Source organism: Haliotis rubra, unplaced genomic scaffold (assembly GCF_003918875.1).
Source record: "Haliotis rubra isolate DU_JTF1 unplaced genomic scaffold, ASM391887v1 Scf39, whole genome shotgun sequence".
In the NCBI taxonomy this organism is placed as follows: domain Eukaryota; kingdom Metazoa; phylum Mollusca; class Gastropoda; order Lepetellida; family Haliotidae; genus Haliotis; species Haliotis rubra.
Window position 1 is genome coordinate 1,720,515 of NW_025767068.1, and position 17,131 is coordinate 1,737,645.

At 42.3% G+C, this 17,131-nt stretch overlaps 1 protein-coding gene and 1 long non-coding RNA gene across 3 annotated transcripts in view; one reads left to right on the forward strand and one right to left on the reverse strand.

The window, feature by feature from the left end:
* The window catches only part of LOC124286712, a 50,291-nt gene extending 33,637 nt beyond the window's left edge, over positions 1–16,654 (forward strand). For both annotated transcript variants that reach the window (XM_046723135.1, XM_046723136.1), the window contains exons 11-23: positions 457–650; positions 808–1,038; positions 1,328–1,769; positions 1,993–2,201; positions 3,584–3,817; positions 5,439–5,609; positions 6,008–6,168; positions 6,414–7,134; positions 7,525–7,645; positions 8,524–8,765; positions 9,441–9,615; positions 10,802–12,109; positions 15,324–16,654. In XM_046723135.1, coding sequence (XP_046579091.1) covers positions 457–650; positions 808–1,038; positions 1,328–1,769; positions 1,993–2,201; positions 3,584–3,817; positions 5,439–5,609; positions 6,008–6,168; positions 6,414–7,134; positions 7,525–7,645; positions 8,524–8,765; positions 9,441–9,615; positions 10,802–12,109; positions 15,324–15,403 — 4,289 coding nt within the window. In that variant the 3' untranslated portion in view covers positions 15,404–16,654. The remainder of the gene's footprint in view (positions 1–456; positions 651–807; positions 1,039–1,327; positions 1,770–1,992; positions 2,202–3,583; positions 3,818–5,438; positions 5,610–6,007; positions 6,169–6,413; positions 7,135–7,524; positions 7,646–8,523; positions 8,766–9,440; positions 9,616–10,801; positions 12,110–15,323) is intronic.
* LOC124286713 lies at positions 4,405–4,598 on the reverse strand. Its single transcript, XR_006901095.1, has 3 exons — positions 4,543–4,598; positions 4,475–4,499; positions 4,405–4,431 (listed from the first exon to the last, which is right to left on the reverse strand). It is a non-coding gene; the product is annotated as an uncharacterized LOC124286713 (long non-coding RNA).
* Positions 16,655–17,131: the final 477 nt, after the last annotated feature.

Sequence of the window (17,131 nt, forward strand, 5' to 3'; positions counted from 1 at the left end):
GCCCTAAATGTAAATCTAAACTCTTTAAAAAGAAACGCACAGGCCAAAATATGAGGCTGAAAATGCCTGTGTGTTTTTTTTTGGTAGAGTGGAGATCCCTTCCATATTCACAAGAAACCGTTTTTGCCATCCCGTCTATATGAATAGCGTGGCTGTACAAATGTCTGTCTTATGGTAGTGGTACAAGGTGATGGCCACTAGATAACCACACTGATGAAGCCCGTCACATGCACACGCAGAGGCACCTAACATAACATTGGGACATGTGGTACAAGCAGAAATAGGCAAATGTATTGAACATCACGTTTGTGACCTACGGAATTTGGAAATGTCCTCCATGCATCTAAAATAATATGTTTTAAAGCTTGTCTGAGGCCTCAAGACATTCATTCAGTGAACATCCAAAACGGCCGACATGAATGCGAAAGTATGTGTGTTTTGTGACATTCGTTTCAGCCGTTGGGTCCCTGCTCAGCAACGTCATCCACTGCAACAACTACTTTGCTGTAACGGGTGTCGAAGTGGAGGGAATAGACCGGTTTGATAACACCACGAAAACAGATGAAGGATTCAATGATCTGGAGGCGGACTACCTAAAGAAACTCCTCAAGAGCAAGAGGGAAATCCAATTAAAACAGGCCACCGATCAGGTAAACACGTTGATTTACCACTACCTACAACATCTGTTGCTGCTTCAGGAAGTAGTCTTCTTTCATTAAATACAAATTCTTTGCTTTTGGATCGTAATGCTTTTGATGTCAGTTAACTTACATTGTTGACTTACGTATATGCTATGTTTCCTTGTAGATAAACTCGAACATTAAGAGCATTTTGAAAGCTGCAGACAACATGTACAAACTGTCCAGCGGGCTGACAACTACGCATTCCTCGAGTTCTGTGGAAGAGAAAACGTTCATCCAATCTGTTGAAAAAGATAAGGCTGATGCCTTTAAAAATGGCAGCAAGGGCGTCAACGGGTCTGCCTTGGCAGTTGACAGCGTGGACGGAGTGGAACCAGACGATGTCATAGAGAGCAATGTATGTTGTATCCCTGTCATTTCCAACTGATTAATACCTACTAGTATCTTCCATCACATATCTGTATGCCACGAAACAGTCAAGGCTTATTGTGCGTGGAGAGTTTCACGCCTGTAAGAACTGCTTTTTAAATTTATAAATATATGTCAGATATGCAAACATGAATTTCGGCAATAACGGTTCATATTTGGCAGAGTTTGGCATTGGTTGATAGCAAGAGTATGTATCTTTGCTATTTTTAGTGTTTGCTTCTATCGTTCCTGCCATCACGTTTTCCATTCATTTGCAGATGATAGTTCTCAGCGAGAATCCTTTCACCACAGGACCAAATGCAAAGATGGCTGAATATCCAGTCACAATGGCAAGTATGACAAAGAATGGAAAGAAGTTACAGCTGAAAGGAGCTGTAATCTCACAGACGGACCCAGTAGAAGCTCCCTATAAGTTCTACAGCAATCCAGAGTTTACACCCGGAGATCCAGGATATATGTTGTATCACCCCTTTCCCTATAGGGCGTCAACTGAACAAATCTGTATTGTATCCAAGCCAGTAAACGTGTCTGTCTGTTATGACGTGTATCTCAGAGCCCTCATACCTCCAACGGAATTCGAGTATGACCACCGTGATAGGAACGTCACTGGCAACGTTGGTTTAGAGTACTGTGCTGAGCCCGGGGCTTGCAAGAGAACTGGGACATGTTGGCTGGGGATTGTTCCCTTTCCGTGTGAAGGTATGTGCGATTTGTTCTCAAACATACAACTATAACACCCATAATTGCATGGCATCTTAGGCAAGTTGAATACATGTTTATCATTTGATCGGGATAATTGGCTGTAAGCATATGCCTTGTTGTAAAGAATTTTGTACTTTACAAGTGGATTATGATCAAGAAGTGCGATGTGTGTCCAGTCTTTGTCATTGCTAAGTAAGAATGCTCCTTCCATTCACTGTAGGGGATGAGGATGCACAGGCACATCATCGAGCGCGGCGGGCAGCAAGTGCTAACAACACAGGTGCCCCTGGAACCTCCAGCATCTCTGATCAAGGAGGCGATGCTAACAGCTCTGACCCTCTGCTGACTCCCTACAACCTAAGAATCGTAACACTCTCCTGTCTTAGCTGGGATGGAGGGGAACAAGACTGGGATGCGTCTGTGTGTAAAGTAAGTGTTTCGTGTAATTATATTAGTGATATATTAATTCGGAACTCTAACTAAATGTTGCATATGTGCATAAAGAGCACGTAAACTCTTTAATGTATTCATCTAGGGCATATTTTGAGTAACAGTACAACCAGAAATTATTGAGAATTTAAAGATTGTAAGTTTTTAACTTTTTTCACTCATTACTCACGTATTAAAGGTGAATATTAGCAGAACATAACTCCAGATTCAAAGACAGGTGAACAGTTAGTATGTTGTCAAGTCACCATGGGCAGCAATGCAGGCTTCAATGCGGCGGGGCATACTACTGATCAAAGAAGTTAGAAAGTCGTGGTCCATGCTGTCCCAATATCGGACCACCTCTTCTTTCATTCCAGTAATATTTGTCAGATGTTTCTTATTGACACTTTCCTTCACAAGTTCCCAAACATTTTCTATTGGATTTAGGTCAGGGCTATAGCTTCGCCAATCTAAAAATGACATATTTTGGGTCCGAAATCAGGCCTGTGAATGCTTTGAACGATGTTTTGGATCGTTGTCCTGCTGGAAAATCCAAACATTTGCTCCTAACACAGATATGCCACCCACACGTTAAATTTCGGACTGTACTTTGGGCGCTGATACAAAGGTTTTTCAGTTTGTTTTGTCCAGAATTTCAGTGTATTAGGAAACAGCCACACAGAACTTTCATCTGAGAAAATCACATTGTCCCAGTTCAAATTTCTATGCTGTAAGCACCAGTTCAACCTTCGCTCCTTTTGTTCAGGTTTCATGATCGGTGATGGAATTTCTCGACTTTTCTGCCAACACATTGCATGCAGCTCAGTTCTAATTGTCTCCTTACAGACAGACACAGTTCCTCTATCAATCATATCCAGCCTTAAGTTTTCTAAACTCCTTCGTTTGTTTTTAGAAACAAGAATACCAAGCCGCCTCCTGTCACCGACAGTCAATTTTCTGGGCCCACTGCGCCTCGCTCAATGCCATATCCATTTGCAATATTTTTCAAAACACGATAAACAGTGGACAAAGAGATGCCTGTTCTACTTGAAATCACTTTAGCTGATCTGATGTTCTTGTTATAATACTCTAAAATCAACTTCCTCTTCTCTAAATCTTCCATACTGAGGATCACTGAAAATGTTGTCTGCTAGCAAGTAAACAAAGGGGGATAACTCTTCATAACTAATGAAAAAGGATTAACGGAGTTGACTCTCTTGAATGAATCCAAGCACTTGATAGCTGGTCAAGGTTGTTTATACTAGAAATCCAATTAAACATATCCTAAAATTCTCAATAATTTCTGGTCATACTATATAATGCATTTCTACATTGTGAATTTCATGATCCAGGAACAAACTATTTTTTTGTTTTATTTACAGGTTACACGAGACCCTGTTAACAACAAGACCAAGTGCAAGTGCGGAGACAGAGATGACGTCATCACCACTGTCTCCTTCTTTGTCGCCCCCAACACCATCGACTTCTCAACGGTGTTCAGCAAGTTCGACATTGCTGGTCAAGGCGCCGTTCTCGGGACAATACTCGTGTGCTTCGTGCTGTTTGTGATCTTCCTGTTCTGGGGACGATACATGGATGGGCAGGATGTCCTACAGGTAACACGTGTACCGTAATGTACCTATACAGGATGTCCTACAGGTAACACGTGTACCGTAATGTACCTATACAGGATGTCCTACAGGTAACACGTGTACCGTAATGTACCTATACAGAATGTTCTACAGGTAACACATGTACCGTAATGTACCTATACAGGATGTTCTACAAGTTACACTTGTACCGTAATGTACCTATTGTACTGTAGTCTATACAGCTCTATACAGGATGTTCTACAGGTAACACGTGTACCGTAATGTACCTATACAGGATATTCTACAGGTAACACGTGTACCGTAATGTACCTATACAGGATGTTCTACAGGCAACACGTGTACCGTAATGTACCTATACAGGATGTTCTACAGGTAACACATGTACCGTAATGTACCTATTGTACTGTAGTCTATACAGCTCTATACAGAATGTTCTACAGGCAACACGTGTACCGTAATGTACCTATACAGGATGTTCTACAGGTACCACATGTACCGTAATGTACCTATTGTACTGTAGTCTATACAGCTCTATACAGGATGTTCTACAGGCAACACGTGTACCGTAATGTACCTATACAGAATGTTCTACAGGTAACACATGTACCGTAATGTACCTATACAGGATGTTCTACAAGTTACACTTGTACCGTAATGTACCTATTGTACTGTAGTCTATACAGCTCTATACAGGATGTTCTACAGGTAACACGTGTACCGTAATGTACCTATACAGGATATTCTACAGGTAACACGTGTACCGTAATGTACCTATACAGGATGTTCTACAGGCAACACGTGTACCGTAATGTACCTATACAGGATGTTCTACAGGTAACACATGTACCGTAATGTACCTATACAGGATGTTCTTCAGGTAACACATGTACCGTAATGTACCTATTGTACTGTAGTCTATACAGCTCTATACAGGATGTTTTACAGGTAACACATGTACCGTAATGTACCTATACAGGATGTTCTACAGGTAACACATGTACCGTAATGTACCTATTGTACTGTAGTCTGTACAGCTCTATACAGGATGTTCTACAGGTAACACATGTACCGTAATGTACCTATTGTACTGTAGTCTATACAGCTCTATACAGGATGTTCTTCAGGTAACACATGTACCGTAATGTACCTATACAGAATGTTCTACAGGTAACACATGTACCGTAATGTACCTATACAGGATGTTCTACAGGTAACACGTGTACCGTAATGTACCTATTGTACTGTAGTCTACACAGCTCTATACAGGATGTTCTTCAGGTAACACGTGTACCGTAATGTACCTATTGTACCGTGGTCTGTACAGCTCTATACAGGATGTTCTTCAGGTAACACATGTACCATAACTTACCTATTGTACTGTAGTCTACACAGCTTATTTCTATCAGTGCAGTGTCGTGAACAGCGATGATCACATGTACATGCACTTACTTGTTACACGCAGCCATTGTATGATGTGTTATATTCATGAACGTGTTGCACATGTGGTTAATGGGTACCTGAGTAACAATCCCAAGACTGTAGGAAATAAACGAAAGCTAAATTCCTGGAACAGACGAAATGAACACTAAACATGTATGCTTACTTATGCTTACTTACATTTCAGTGGGGCGTGACCCTCCTGGCTGACAACTACAAGGGCGATAGCTACTACTACCTCGTCACCATCCACACAGGGATGGTGAGACACGGTGGCACACGGTCTAAAATAGGGTTCTGTATTGCTGGTGAGGATGAAGACACTGGTGTAAGGATGCTATCTGACGGTGTCAGAGAGGTGGGCTTCATCACTTTCAACATATCATATTCAAAAGGGAATTTCATTTAAACATTTGTTTTCACACCCATTGTGACTAGTCAAATGAGGGCCTTTAATTTAATGACTGTTATGACTTCGTAGGGATGTGTTGAAGAAAATAGCGGTGATGTGGCTTGTATGTTGCTAAAGATGGTGTAAAAGGCTACTATTGATTATCGACGCTAATTATTGATCAACCGAATACTGGTTAAGCATAAAGTAGAATAGAATACTTAGTGTATCTGCAAGTAAAAATCTCTAGAATTTATAGTGTTTTGTTGACTATTTAAAATACAAATAATTTTGAAAACAATAATTTGGATTGTAGGTACGAGTAGTGCTTTACAACAGATGACAATGAACTTTGATTTTATCAGGAAATGAAAGCGGGCAGCACCATGCATTTCCTCATGGCCGTCCCCGAGTGCCTTGGAACCTTGCAGTGCTTCAGGGTGTGGCATGACAACTCGGGCAAAGGAGACTCCGCTTCCTGGTATCTCAACAGAGTTGAGGTCACAGATCTTCAGTCAGCCGATAAGTAAGCATACTAATTTTCACAAGGGTAGACAAAAAATCCCCCCGGGGAGATCCTCGGAATTTATCTTCAACAACCCATCCCACAGCTACAATACTGTTGACTGCAACCTTAACAGCAAATTACTAGAAGGCATCAAGATGGCTTAAAAGTCGTTTCGAACTATTGACTTAACAGGTGACAAGGGTGCATGTCATTTTGTGACTACTGATACATTGGAAATATGCATACACCTCTTACACTTTCAGGTATGACTTCCTCTGCTACCAATGGATGTCCCTGGAAGAAGGAACGCTAGACAAGGCTCTGGCACTGTCCTCTACTGAGAACATGAAGAATTTCAAGACCATGTTCTTCGAGCACGCACGTCACCATCTGACTGATGACCATCTGTGGGTGTCCGTTCTCCTGCGACCCGTCAAGAGTCATTTCAGTCGTGTCCAGAGAGTCGGATGCTGCTACACCCTGCTTATGCTGGCTATGATAGCAAATGCCATGTTCTTTCAAAGCAAGGATAATAAGGATAGGAAGCAGTCATCCGATTTTTCAATTGGTCCTATCAGTTTCAGCCTGAGTCAGATATACATTTCATTCATTTCCACCATCCTCACTACCATCCCAGTGTTCTTCATCATGCTTCTGTTTAGAAAGTCAAAACTAAGCGAAAAGGCTACAAAGGATGGAACCCGAATGTGGATGCCCTACTGTTTCCGGAAGTTCAAGTTCTACAAGCAATCCAAGGCCATCGAAAAGATCATGGTCATTAGGGACATCGTTGATGATCAAGATGGTGTCCTGCCTCACTTTTGCGTGTACATCTCTTGGGTATTTGCCTTCATCTGTGTCTTCTTGTCCGCGTTCTTCATCATGTTGTACAGTATGGAGTGGGGCAAGGACATCTCGGAAGAATGGCTGGTGACCTTCATCTTGTCTTTCTTCGAATCGCTCATCATTATGGACCCCGTAAAGGTAAATAGTGCGACCGGTAGCAACCTGTTTTTGTTTACTATGCAAGTGTATACAACAACACAATTTTATTCCATCGGTTCATTGCAGGTTGATTTGTTTGTAGCTTTTTTGCAATATTATAATAGAAATGTCAGATTGAACGGTGTAGTAAACTGAGCAGAATCTAGTAACACTGTCCTCATTGTATATATAGTAACATACTATTTTAGGTTCTTCAAGGGGGTGATAGAGGGCTGTTATATGAATGATATTCCGGTTCACACTATGATACCTTCCCTTATCAAAGGCTGAATATTCGGAATCAGTTCAATCATAAATATACTTGAAATGAATATTGTTCATTGACATATTCCACAGTATTCGTAAGGTCATCATTCCATCTGTCTACAGGTGCTCGTGTTGGCGATTCTGTTTGCCATATTGCTGAAGACCCTCAAGGCAAGCAAACCATCTCACTTCGACCTCGACCACATTGGCAGGATGAACAGAGAGAATGGTCAGCACGGAGAAGGTACAGTATACCTTTCATGTATATTTTTCTTTTAATATCAAAATGTTAAATTTGTTCATGTATAAAATTTACTTTTGACTCATTACCGAACACAGTGCATTTTCATATCATAAGCTACTAACAGCATAATAAATATAGCATTCCATGTGTGTGTTTTTATTGATAAAGTATTTGTACTAGCCTCAGTCGATGAACACTCGTCTCCCGTCTCATGTCAGTCAGGTTTTATAGACAGTTATCTTACCTCGCCAATCAATGTACCCCGCTTACAAGCGGGTAACATTTTCTATGTAACCCGCTTGAAATGCCGAACTGTGGGGATTCGTTTGGTACTTCCTGATAGTAGTGTTTGGACTGTTGCCTAACTCCGGTACTCATTATTATAATCCTATACCTGTGCTTCAAACACTTAAAAATTAACATTGAGGTGTTCGGTAAGATAAACACCTTGTTCACTGGTCCCTCGGGGCCCATGGGTTGATGTACTCTCTATGTTTGTTTATATTCCCCTCGCCATTCGGGCTTAGGGAACATAAAAACACATAGAGGGTACATCAAACCCATGCCCCCCTCGTGACCAGCGAACAACGTATAATTTGTTACGCCGTGTAGTGCAAGGTCACTGACCTATGGACACGTACACATATAAGATGCGGTAGTTGATTGACGTGTATGGATAGCATTACGAATTAAGTGTCCTGCCTGGAGGTGTGTGTATTAGAGGGGATACATGGTAAGTTTTCTGAATGCATTAAACAGACAAAGGAGATATAATCTGGGTGCACTGTGGACATATATTTAAACAATTGGTGTCCAAACATGCAGGTGATTCTAGTACGAAAGTATGAGTCATTGTTACAAGCCTTTGCGTTACATAGGTCGGGCTCGACTGGACTACCGCAGTCCATTCTCAGAAGAGGAACTTCAACGAGCGAAAATACAATGTCGACGCCGGAACACGATGAGGAAGGCGATTCAGGAACTGCTCGCCAATAGTTTCTTCTTGTGGCTTCTCGCCAGCATCAGCTACAGCAACAGAGACCCCCACGGGTTCCTCCTGCATCAGAACATCAAGAACACCTTCATGGAACCATTCAAACCAGCTGTGACATTAAAACATGTACGTTGAGTGTCAAAGACAATCTCAGTTAATCTAATGGTGCCACAGAAGGCTCACTGTGGGGAGAACATGTTAGTGAGTGAGTGAGTTTAATTTTACGCGGCACTCAGCAATATTCCAGCTATATGGCGGCGGTATGTAAAATATCGAGTCTGGACCAGACAATCCACTGATCAACAGCATGAGCATCGATCTACACAATGTTCATGCGATGACATGTGTCAACCAAGTCAGCGAGCCTGACCACCCGGTCCCGTTAGTCGCCTCTTACGACAAGCATGGGTTACTGAAGATCAATTCTAACCCGGACCTTCACGGGTCGGAGAACATATTAACTCCACCAGTGTTCGTCGGTGACAGTTTAGTGTTGAAATCCTTGGGATTCAAAGCTTAGGACTCCTGCACCATTGTTTGTAATATGGGCAGGGAGTAACTTCTAGAACTCGGATAGGTGGACTCCAATGTTGAGCTAGCTGTATCGAAGAGAACGATCATACGTTTGAGAACAAATAATATAAAGTAAACACTACTATATAGCTCTGTGAGCACTAATGATATGATCCTAATTTTCTTATGGGTACTCTGCAAATTACTGAATTTACAATAGTGAATCAGGTAGTATACGTTTAGTGACGTTCTCTTGCCAATACGTTTCTTATCTTGGTGCTAATACAGGTGAACACATCAGCACACTACTTCCAATGGCTCAATGAAACAGTCATCCCCAACCTGTTCCCTGTGACCAACTTCAATGGATCCCGCCTCACACCAAACACGAGATTAAGGATCAGTGATCTTAGCAACTACCGTGTGGGAGCACCTCGGCTCCGCCAAGTGAGACAAGCAGAAAGTAAGTGAACGTAAGGAACACGATCAGGTAAATAGTGTGACTGGAACATATTCAAAGCATCGCACATAAAAGCAGTGTGCGAAATAGCCACTGGCCCGCTAGCACGTGGCTACTAAACTCCAGTCGGGCCAGTTAATCTCCACAGTCACTGGCCGGACTGGCTAGTGAATTTGAGCATAAACAAAATAGTTCAGACATGTGTTTTCTTATTTGTTTTTTTAATGGTATTTTACCTTTTTGTAATGTTTTGCTTAGTTTCTACATTCAAATTTCGGACTGGTGAATTATTTTGTGGGTCAGTAACTTTCAAGCATAGCTTAACCAAAATGTGATTCATCAAGATATGATTTTCTATTGTAATATAGTAATATATTTGAATACGTTAGTACAAAGAATACTCAGTCTCAGGGGCGGATACGGCTTTTAGAGAAAAAAAAAGGGGGAGTTGCACACTCCTGAGAAGGGGGGTGCACACTTCAATTTCACCTGTTTTCATGAGAGTTTCAATGGTCATTCAATGTGTGTGTGTGTGTGTGTGTGTGTGTGTGTGTGTGTGTGTGTGTGTGCACCCGTTCTAATGTAATTATGTAATTAACACTAAAAAGTTTAGAGTAGCACTCGCATCAGTTACGTATTGAAAGTGGAACATATTATAATTTGGATATAAACGATAGATTAAGTTTACAGTGAAGGTTATATTGAGGATGAATACCATTTTCTCCTCGTCTGTTCCCAATTCAAACAGCTTGAACCATTTACCTAAAACCTATGTATCAATCCAAGTAAAGCTAAATTCATACTTCTTATATCAACTTCAGATTGTTAACTTATTAATAATTTAGCAACTTTATTTATCATGCAATAGATCTAAGATGTTAAAATTATCAATCTATACTGTACACACTATGTTTTGCCATGTACAATGTAACTTATGTAGTTATGGCCCAATAGCCTACACTTCTGTAATAAAGAATTGAATGGCAATTGAATAATGTCATTGGATAGCGGTATGTAAACAAAGCAGTCAATCGAGTGATCAATAAGGCGGCCATTTAAGCTGGTAACTTTGTATTATCAGTACCGCATAGAAGTTCACATACTCTGAGTAAAGAAGAATGTTTGAGAAAGAGATTGTTTCACAAAACAGTACCACTTTACCTAACATAACGTTTATACTTCATTTCAGAATCCTGTACAATACCATTTGTCGGAAAGACAAAGTGCTACCCCCAATACGATCTCGCAACGGAAGAAAACAGGGACTGGTGTAGCCATTGGCAGTACCAAGCTAAATGCCCCGACAAAGAGGCCCTAGCCGTCACCAATGCTGCCTGGACGTTTGTATCAGCTCTAGACATCTGGGGGCTTCCCATCACGGGCGAGAGGGGGGTCTACGGTGGAGGGGGCTACATAGCTGAACTGGACATAAATCGACAGGTTGCTGAAATGGCTTTTAACGAACTCTATGAAGCTCGATGGGTTGATAGAAACACGCGCGGTGTATTCCTGGAATTCACGCTGTACAATGCAAACAAGAACATGTTCTGCTATGTGAGCATCCTGGTCGAGTTCCCTGAGAGTGGCGGTGTCATTGAATTTACAAATGTATTTCCGTTCAGAAGCTTCAACCATATTGGAACAGTTGGAAAGTACATTCTCTTCTGCGAAATTGTCTTCTTCATCTTCACGATCCTCTGGCTGGGATACATCTCCTTCAAACTGATGAAAGAACGATGGTGCTTCTTCAAGAGCTTTTGGAACGTCGTGGAGCTGACGAGTGTTGTCATTTCCTTCATTGCTGTTATCCTGTACTTTATCCGTCTCACTTACACCAATGAAGCCATGGCCTTGTTCAAAGAAAACGACCGAGTCTTCATCAACTTCTACCACATCGCAGTATGGGACAACCTCTTTGTCTACGCTCTTGCTTTCCTGCTCGGGATAGCAACATTACGGCTGCTGAGAGTCATGGGTTATTCTAGAGTCACTCAGATTGTCTACCTCGTTTTGAAGGAGAGTTCAAAGACACTGCCAGGATTTTTCTTCTACATTCTTCTTATTCTGTCTGCTTATGGTTTCCTCGGTTACCTCGTGTTCGGTACCAACGCATCGGCCTACAAAGACATGATCACGACAATGGAAACCCTATTTTCTGCTGTTCTCGGTCACGCAGGATTTAGGAAAACCAACGTGCCTGTCGGCGATTCGTGGATCTCTCTCATCTACTTCGTCACGTTCATCCTTATCGTCGTCTTTGCGCTGTCCAACATGTTCATGACAATCCTGCTGGACACCATGTCCCTGGTCGGAGATAATCCAAAGAATCTAAACTACAAGGAAATCGAGCTGTTCGCCTACATGTGGGAATCAGCCAAGACACTTATCACGGGGAAGAAGGAGCCATCGGGACTCGACGCCACAAAACGTGGATCAGGGCTGGACGATAAAGATACTGACGAACCGTACACCTTTGAGAACTTTGGGTTCGGAGACGGTAAGCTTAAGGAAATAATATACACGCTGAGTGTAAGAGCATTTCAGTTAAGTCACAGTCTACAGGCTGGTAGCGTCAAGGGAGAAACTAAGTGGCGCCAGGTGTCTAGATGATAGAACGTTTCAGTTAAGTCACAGTCTACAGGCTGGTAGCGTCAAGGGAGAAACTAAGTGGCGCCAGGTGTCTAGATGATAGAACGTTTCAGTTAAGTCACAGTCTACAGGCTGGTAGCGTCAAGGGAGAAACTAAGTGGCGCCAGGTGTCTAGATGATAGAACGTTTCAGTTAAGTCACAGTCTACAGGCTGGTAGCGTCAAGGGAGAAACTAAGTGGCGCCAGGTGTCTAGATGATAGAACGTTTCAGTTAAGTCACAGTCTACAGGCTGGTAGCGTCAAGGGAGAAACTAAGTGGCGCCAGGTGTCTAGATGATAGAACGTTTCAGTTAAGTCACAGTCTACAGGCTGGTAAGCGTCAAGGGAGAAACTAAGTGGCGCCAGGTGTCTAGATGATAGAACGTTTCAGTTAAGTCACAGTCTACAGGCTGGTAGCGTCAAGGGAGAAACTAAGTGGCGCCAGGTGTCTAGATGATAGAACGTTTCAGTTAAGTCACAGTCTACAGGCTGGTAGCGTCAAGGGAGAAACTAAGTGGCGCCAGGTGTCTAGATGATAGAACGTTTCAGTTAAGTCACAGTCTACAGGCTGGTAGCGTCAAGGGAGAAACTAAGTGGCGCCAGGTGTCTAGATGATAGAACGTTTCAGTTAAGTCACAGTCTACAGGCTGGTAGCGTCACAGGCTGGTAGCGTCAAGGGAGAAACTAAGTGGCGCCAGGTGTCTAGATGATAGAACGTTTCAGTTAAGTCACAGTCTACAGGCTGGTAGCGTCAAGGGAGAAACTAAGTGGCGCCAGGTGTCTAGATGATAGAACGTTTCAGTTAAGTCACAGTCTACAGGCTGGTAGCGTCAAGGGAGAAACTAAGTGGCGCCAGGTGTCTAGATGATAGAACGTTTCAGTTAAGTCACAGTCTACAGGCTGGTAGCGTCAAGGGAGAAACTAAGTGGCGCCAGGTGTCTAGATGATAGAACGTTTCAGTTAAGTCACAGTCTACAGGCTGGTAGCGTCAAGGGAGAAACTAAGTGGCGCCAGGTGTCTAGATGATAGAACGTTTCAGTTAAGTCAGGCTGGTAGTCAAGGGGAGGCTAGAACGTCAGGCGTCAAGGATGATAGAACGTTTCAGTTAAGTCACAGTCTACAGGCTGGTAGCGTCAAGGGAGAAACCAAGTGGCGCCAGGTGTCAAGATGATAGAACGTTTCAGTTAAGTCACAGTCTACAGGCTGGTAGCGTCAAGGGAGAAACTAAGTGGCGCCAGGTGTCTAGATGATAGAACGTTTCAGTTAAGTCACAGTCTACAGGCTGGTAGCGTCAAGGGAGAAACTAAGTGGCGCCAGGTGTCTAGATGATAGAACGTTTCAGTTAAGTCACAGTCTACAGGCTGGTAGCGTCAAGGGAGAAACTAAGTGGCGCCAGGTGTCTAGATGATAGAACGTTTCAGTTAAGTCACAGTCTACAGGCTGGTAGCGTCAAGGGAGAAACTAAGTGGCGCCAGGTGTCTAGATGATAGAACGTTTCAGTTAAGTCACAGTCTACAGGCTGGTAGCGTCAAGGGAGAAAGGTGTCTAGATGATGGCGCCAGGTGTCTAGATGATAGAACGTTTCAGTTAAGTCACAGTCTACAGGCTGGTAAGGGCGTCAAGTGGCGCCAGGTGTCTAGATGATAGAACTAAGTTGTCACAGCCAGGTGTCAAGGAGAAACTAGAGGTGTCTAGATGATAGAACGTTAAGTCACAGTTAAGGTGGTAGCGTCAAGGAGAAACTAAGGCTGGTAGCGTCAGATGGGAGAAACTGGTAGCGTCAAGGGAGAAAAGTGGCGCCAGGTGTCTAGATGATAGAACGTTTCAGTTAAGTCACAGTCAAGGGAGAAACTACAGGCTGGTAGCGTCAAGGGAGAAACTAAGTGGCGCCAGGTGTCTAGATGATAGAACGTTTCAGTTAAGTCACAGTCTACAGGCTGGTAGCGTCAAGGGGAGAAACTAAGTGGCGCCAGGTGTCTAGATGATAGAACGTTTCAGTTAAGTCACAGTCTACAGGCTGGTAGCGTCAAGGGAGAAACTAAGTGGCGCCAGGTGTCTAGATGATAGAACGTTTCAGTTAAGTCACAGTCTACAGGCTGGTAGCGTCAAAGGGAGAAACTAAGTGGCGCCAGGGTCTAGATGATAGAACGTTTCAGGTCACAGTCTACAGGCTGGTAGCGTCAAGGGAGAAACTAGAGTGGCGCCAGGTGTCGAACGTTTCAGTTAAGTCACAGTCTACAGGCTGGTAGCGTCAAGGGAGAAACTAAGTGGCGCCAGGTGTCTAGATGATAGAACGTTTCAGTTAAGTCACAGTCTACAGGCTGGTAGGTAGCGTCAAGGGAGAAACTAAGTCACAGGCCAGGTGTCAAGGGAGATGATAGAATGTTTCAGTTAAGTCACAGTCTACAGGCTGATAGCGTCAAGGGAGAAACTAAGTGGGGCCAGGTGTCTAGATGATAGAACGTTTCAGTTAAGTCACAGTCTACAGGCTGATAGCGTCAAGGGAGAAACTAAGTGGGGCCAGGTGTCTAGATGATAGAATGTTTCAGTTAAGTCACAGTATACAGGCTGGTAGCGTCAAGGGAGAAACTAAGTGGGGTGAGTCGTCTAATGGATAGGCTGAAATGCAGAAGGTCGTTGTTTCGTCACACGACACTAAGATATTGTACTTGTGCTTGATGGTACCCTTCCTGGCGCTCTGGAGTAAATAAGCGGTTGATAGGGATCGGGCTCTATGTAATGATTAACTATTACAATGCGTATCATTTGAGACTTACGATGAAACAGGCATAAGTCCAGACTAGTGCACACACACGCGCATGCAAGTTGCTATACTGGTGGAGCAGTCTGAAAACACATTTCACCCTACCTCACTTCACCCAACTTAACCCTACCTCACCAATGAGCGGCGCTGGGTGAGATCGGGCACCTGCAACCATTGTGCATGACCTACAGCATGTCTATTTACACTGAACATACTTGTAAACAGTCAGTTCAGTCACGCATGGATAGACTTAGACTCATCATTGTTACTTTTGTGTCTCTGATAAGTTCTTAATTCGTATTGCATGGGTATCTTTCAGCCCACGACCGGAAGATGCAGATGAAGATCGATCTGGCGGCAGCGTTCAATGTGAGTGCCAAGCCGGCCTACAAGTACTGATGATAGGACACAATGGGGATGCACCATGTACATAAACTAAAGTGTGTATTGAAACACAACAGTGGTTACTGCTGCTAGGTCTGGTGAGTCCATGAGTCTGTGGACTTCAGGTTTCACTTAGTGGACTGCTGTGATATAACTGATACTGTTTACCACTAAACATCTACCGTCCCTCTATTCTTGTATACACATATTATATTTTCTTTAGTCCAAACTGTTATTGTTGAATATTTATGAACGTTTATTGTGTGTTCACAACGATAGTGTAACCTCGTTACCACGTAAAGTGTAAACTTAAGCAGTTCTTGTCGAGTATACTGCACATGTATTAGACACTATTTATTTATTTATGTACATACTTAAATAGACACTCTTTTTTGTAAATATGGGAAATTAAGGCCAATTTCAATTTGATATAAAGAAGTCACTTTTTAGCTGAAAGTCATTTTGGCGACTTTGTGATTATGGAGAAGCCATGTACGTTCTACGAGAACATTAGAAACCAGAAAGATCAATTTAGGTAAATTTTTCAGTGAACATGTTTTGCTTTAGATTTTTATCTCACGCATATGAGGTGTAAAGGTCGAATTGATCATATGATTCATACTACTATAATTGTAGGTCACAAGAAGAGTAATCTCCCTTTGATAGCATACAGCATGTAGGTGCAGTTGCAGTTCTTGTATCGCCGAGTGAGTCTATATTACTACCACACAGTCGTACTTTAAGGTCACATGTAAGATGTAACGTAACCAGTGAATACATTTACACTTGATGTTGTTGTTACAATCACTTAGCGTTGGTATTTGTATTCTGCAATGAAGTTTCTAATACTTCACAAGATGGAAATCTGGAGCTGATACTTAATTCATGACATGTGAAATACCAATTAAAGATTTAATCTGTGAAGGAATAATCTTAAAACAACAGATTGGGCCAATTATCTATGAACAATTCTTTTGATACCTCTATATTTGTTTTTCTGTGTTGTCAGTGTTTATTATCATGACTTTTCCCATGTGATAACGTCGTCACCAGCTGTGATATTACCGTAAATCCTTAGCTGTTCGAACTAGTAAAAGTTTGCCTTTTTGGCTTGCATTTTTTTGTGATATAAAATATTTGACTAAAAGTTGTATCTTTTCAGTGTATTATTTATCAACTTGTTTTTAACACCTACTTTGACAAATACTTTTGTAAGCTATACTTCATTATTTCCCTTCAATAAAGGCTATATAGCGCTACACAGTCTGGTATTGGTATTGTTATTGTTCGTGTTATTCATCAAGCCTGTATCGATCGATGTATTTTTGAAAATATTGTTCCTGTGTGCTGTATTGATAATCAATATGCATAATATAGGGTTACGGTTAATCATATTCTGTGTGCGCATCACCATTGGCGGTTTGATATTCTGTCTGGTCAGCAGGTTGTTAGATCGAGTGGGTTTCATTTATAGAGCTTTTAACAATATTCAAAGAAGTACCACAACAAGAAACTACTTCTGAGCCCAGTGTCAGATCGTAACTGGGTATTGCTGAGAAACGTGGTGCTACTAGCCTACATGCCACAGGCTTCAGTACAGAGCGTGGTACTACTAGCCTACATGCCACAGGTTTCAGTACAGAGCGTGGTACTACTAGCCTACATGCCACAGGCTTCAGTACAGAGCGTGGTACTACTAGCCTACATGTCACAGGCTTCAGTACAGAGCGTGGTACTACTAGC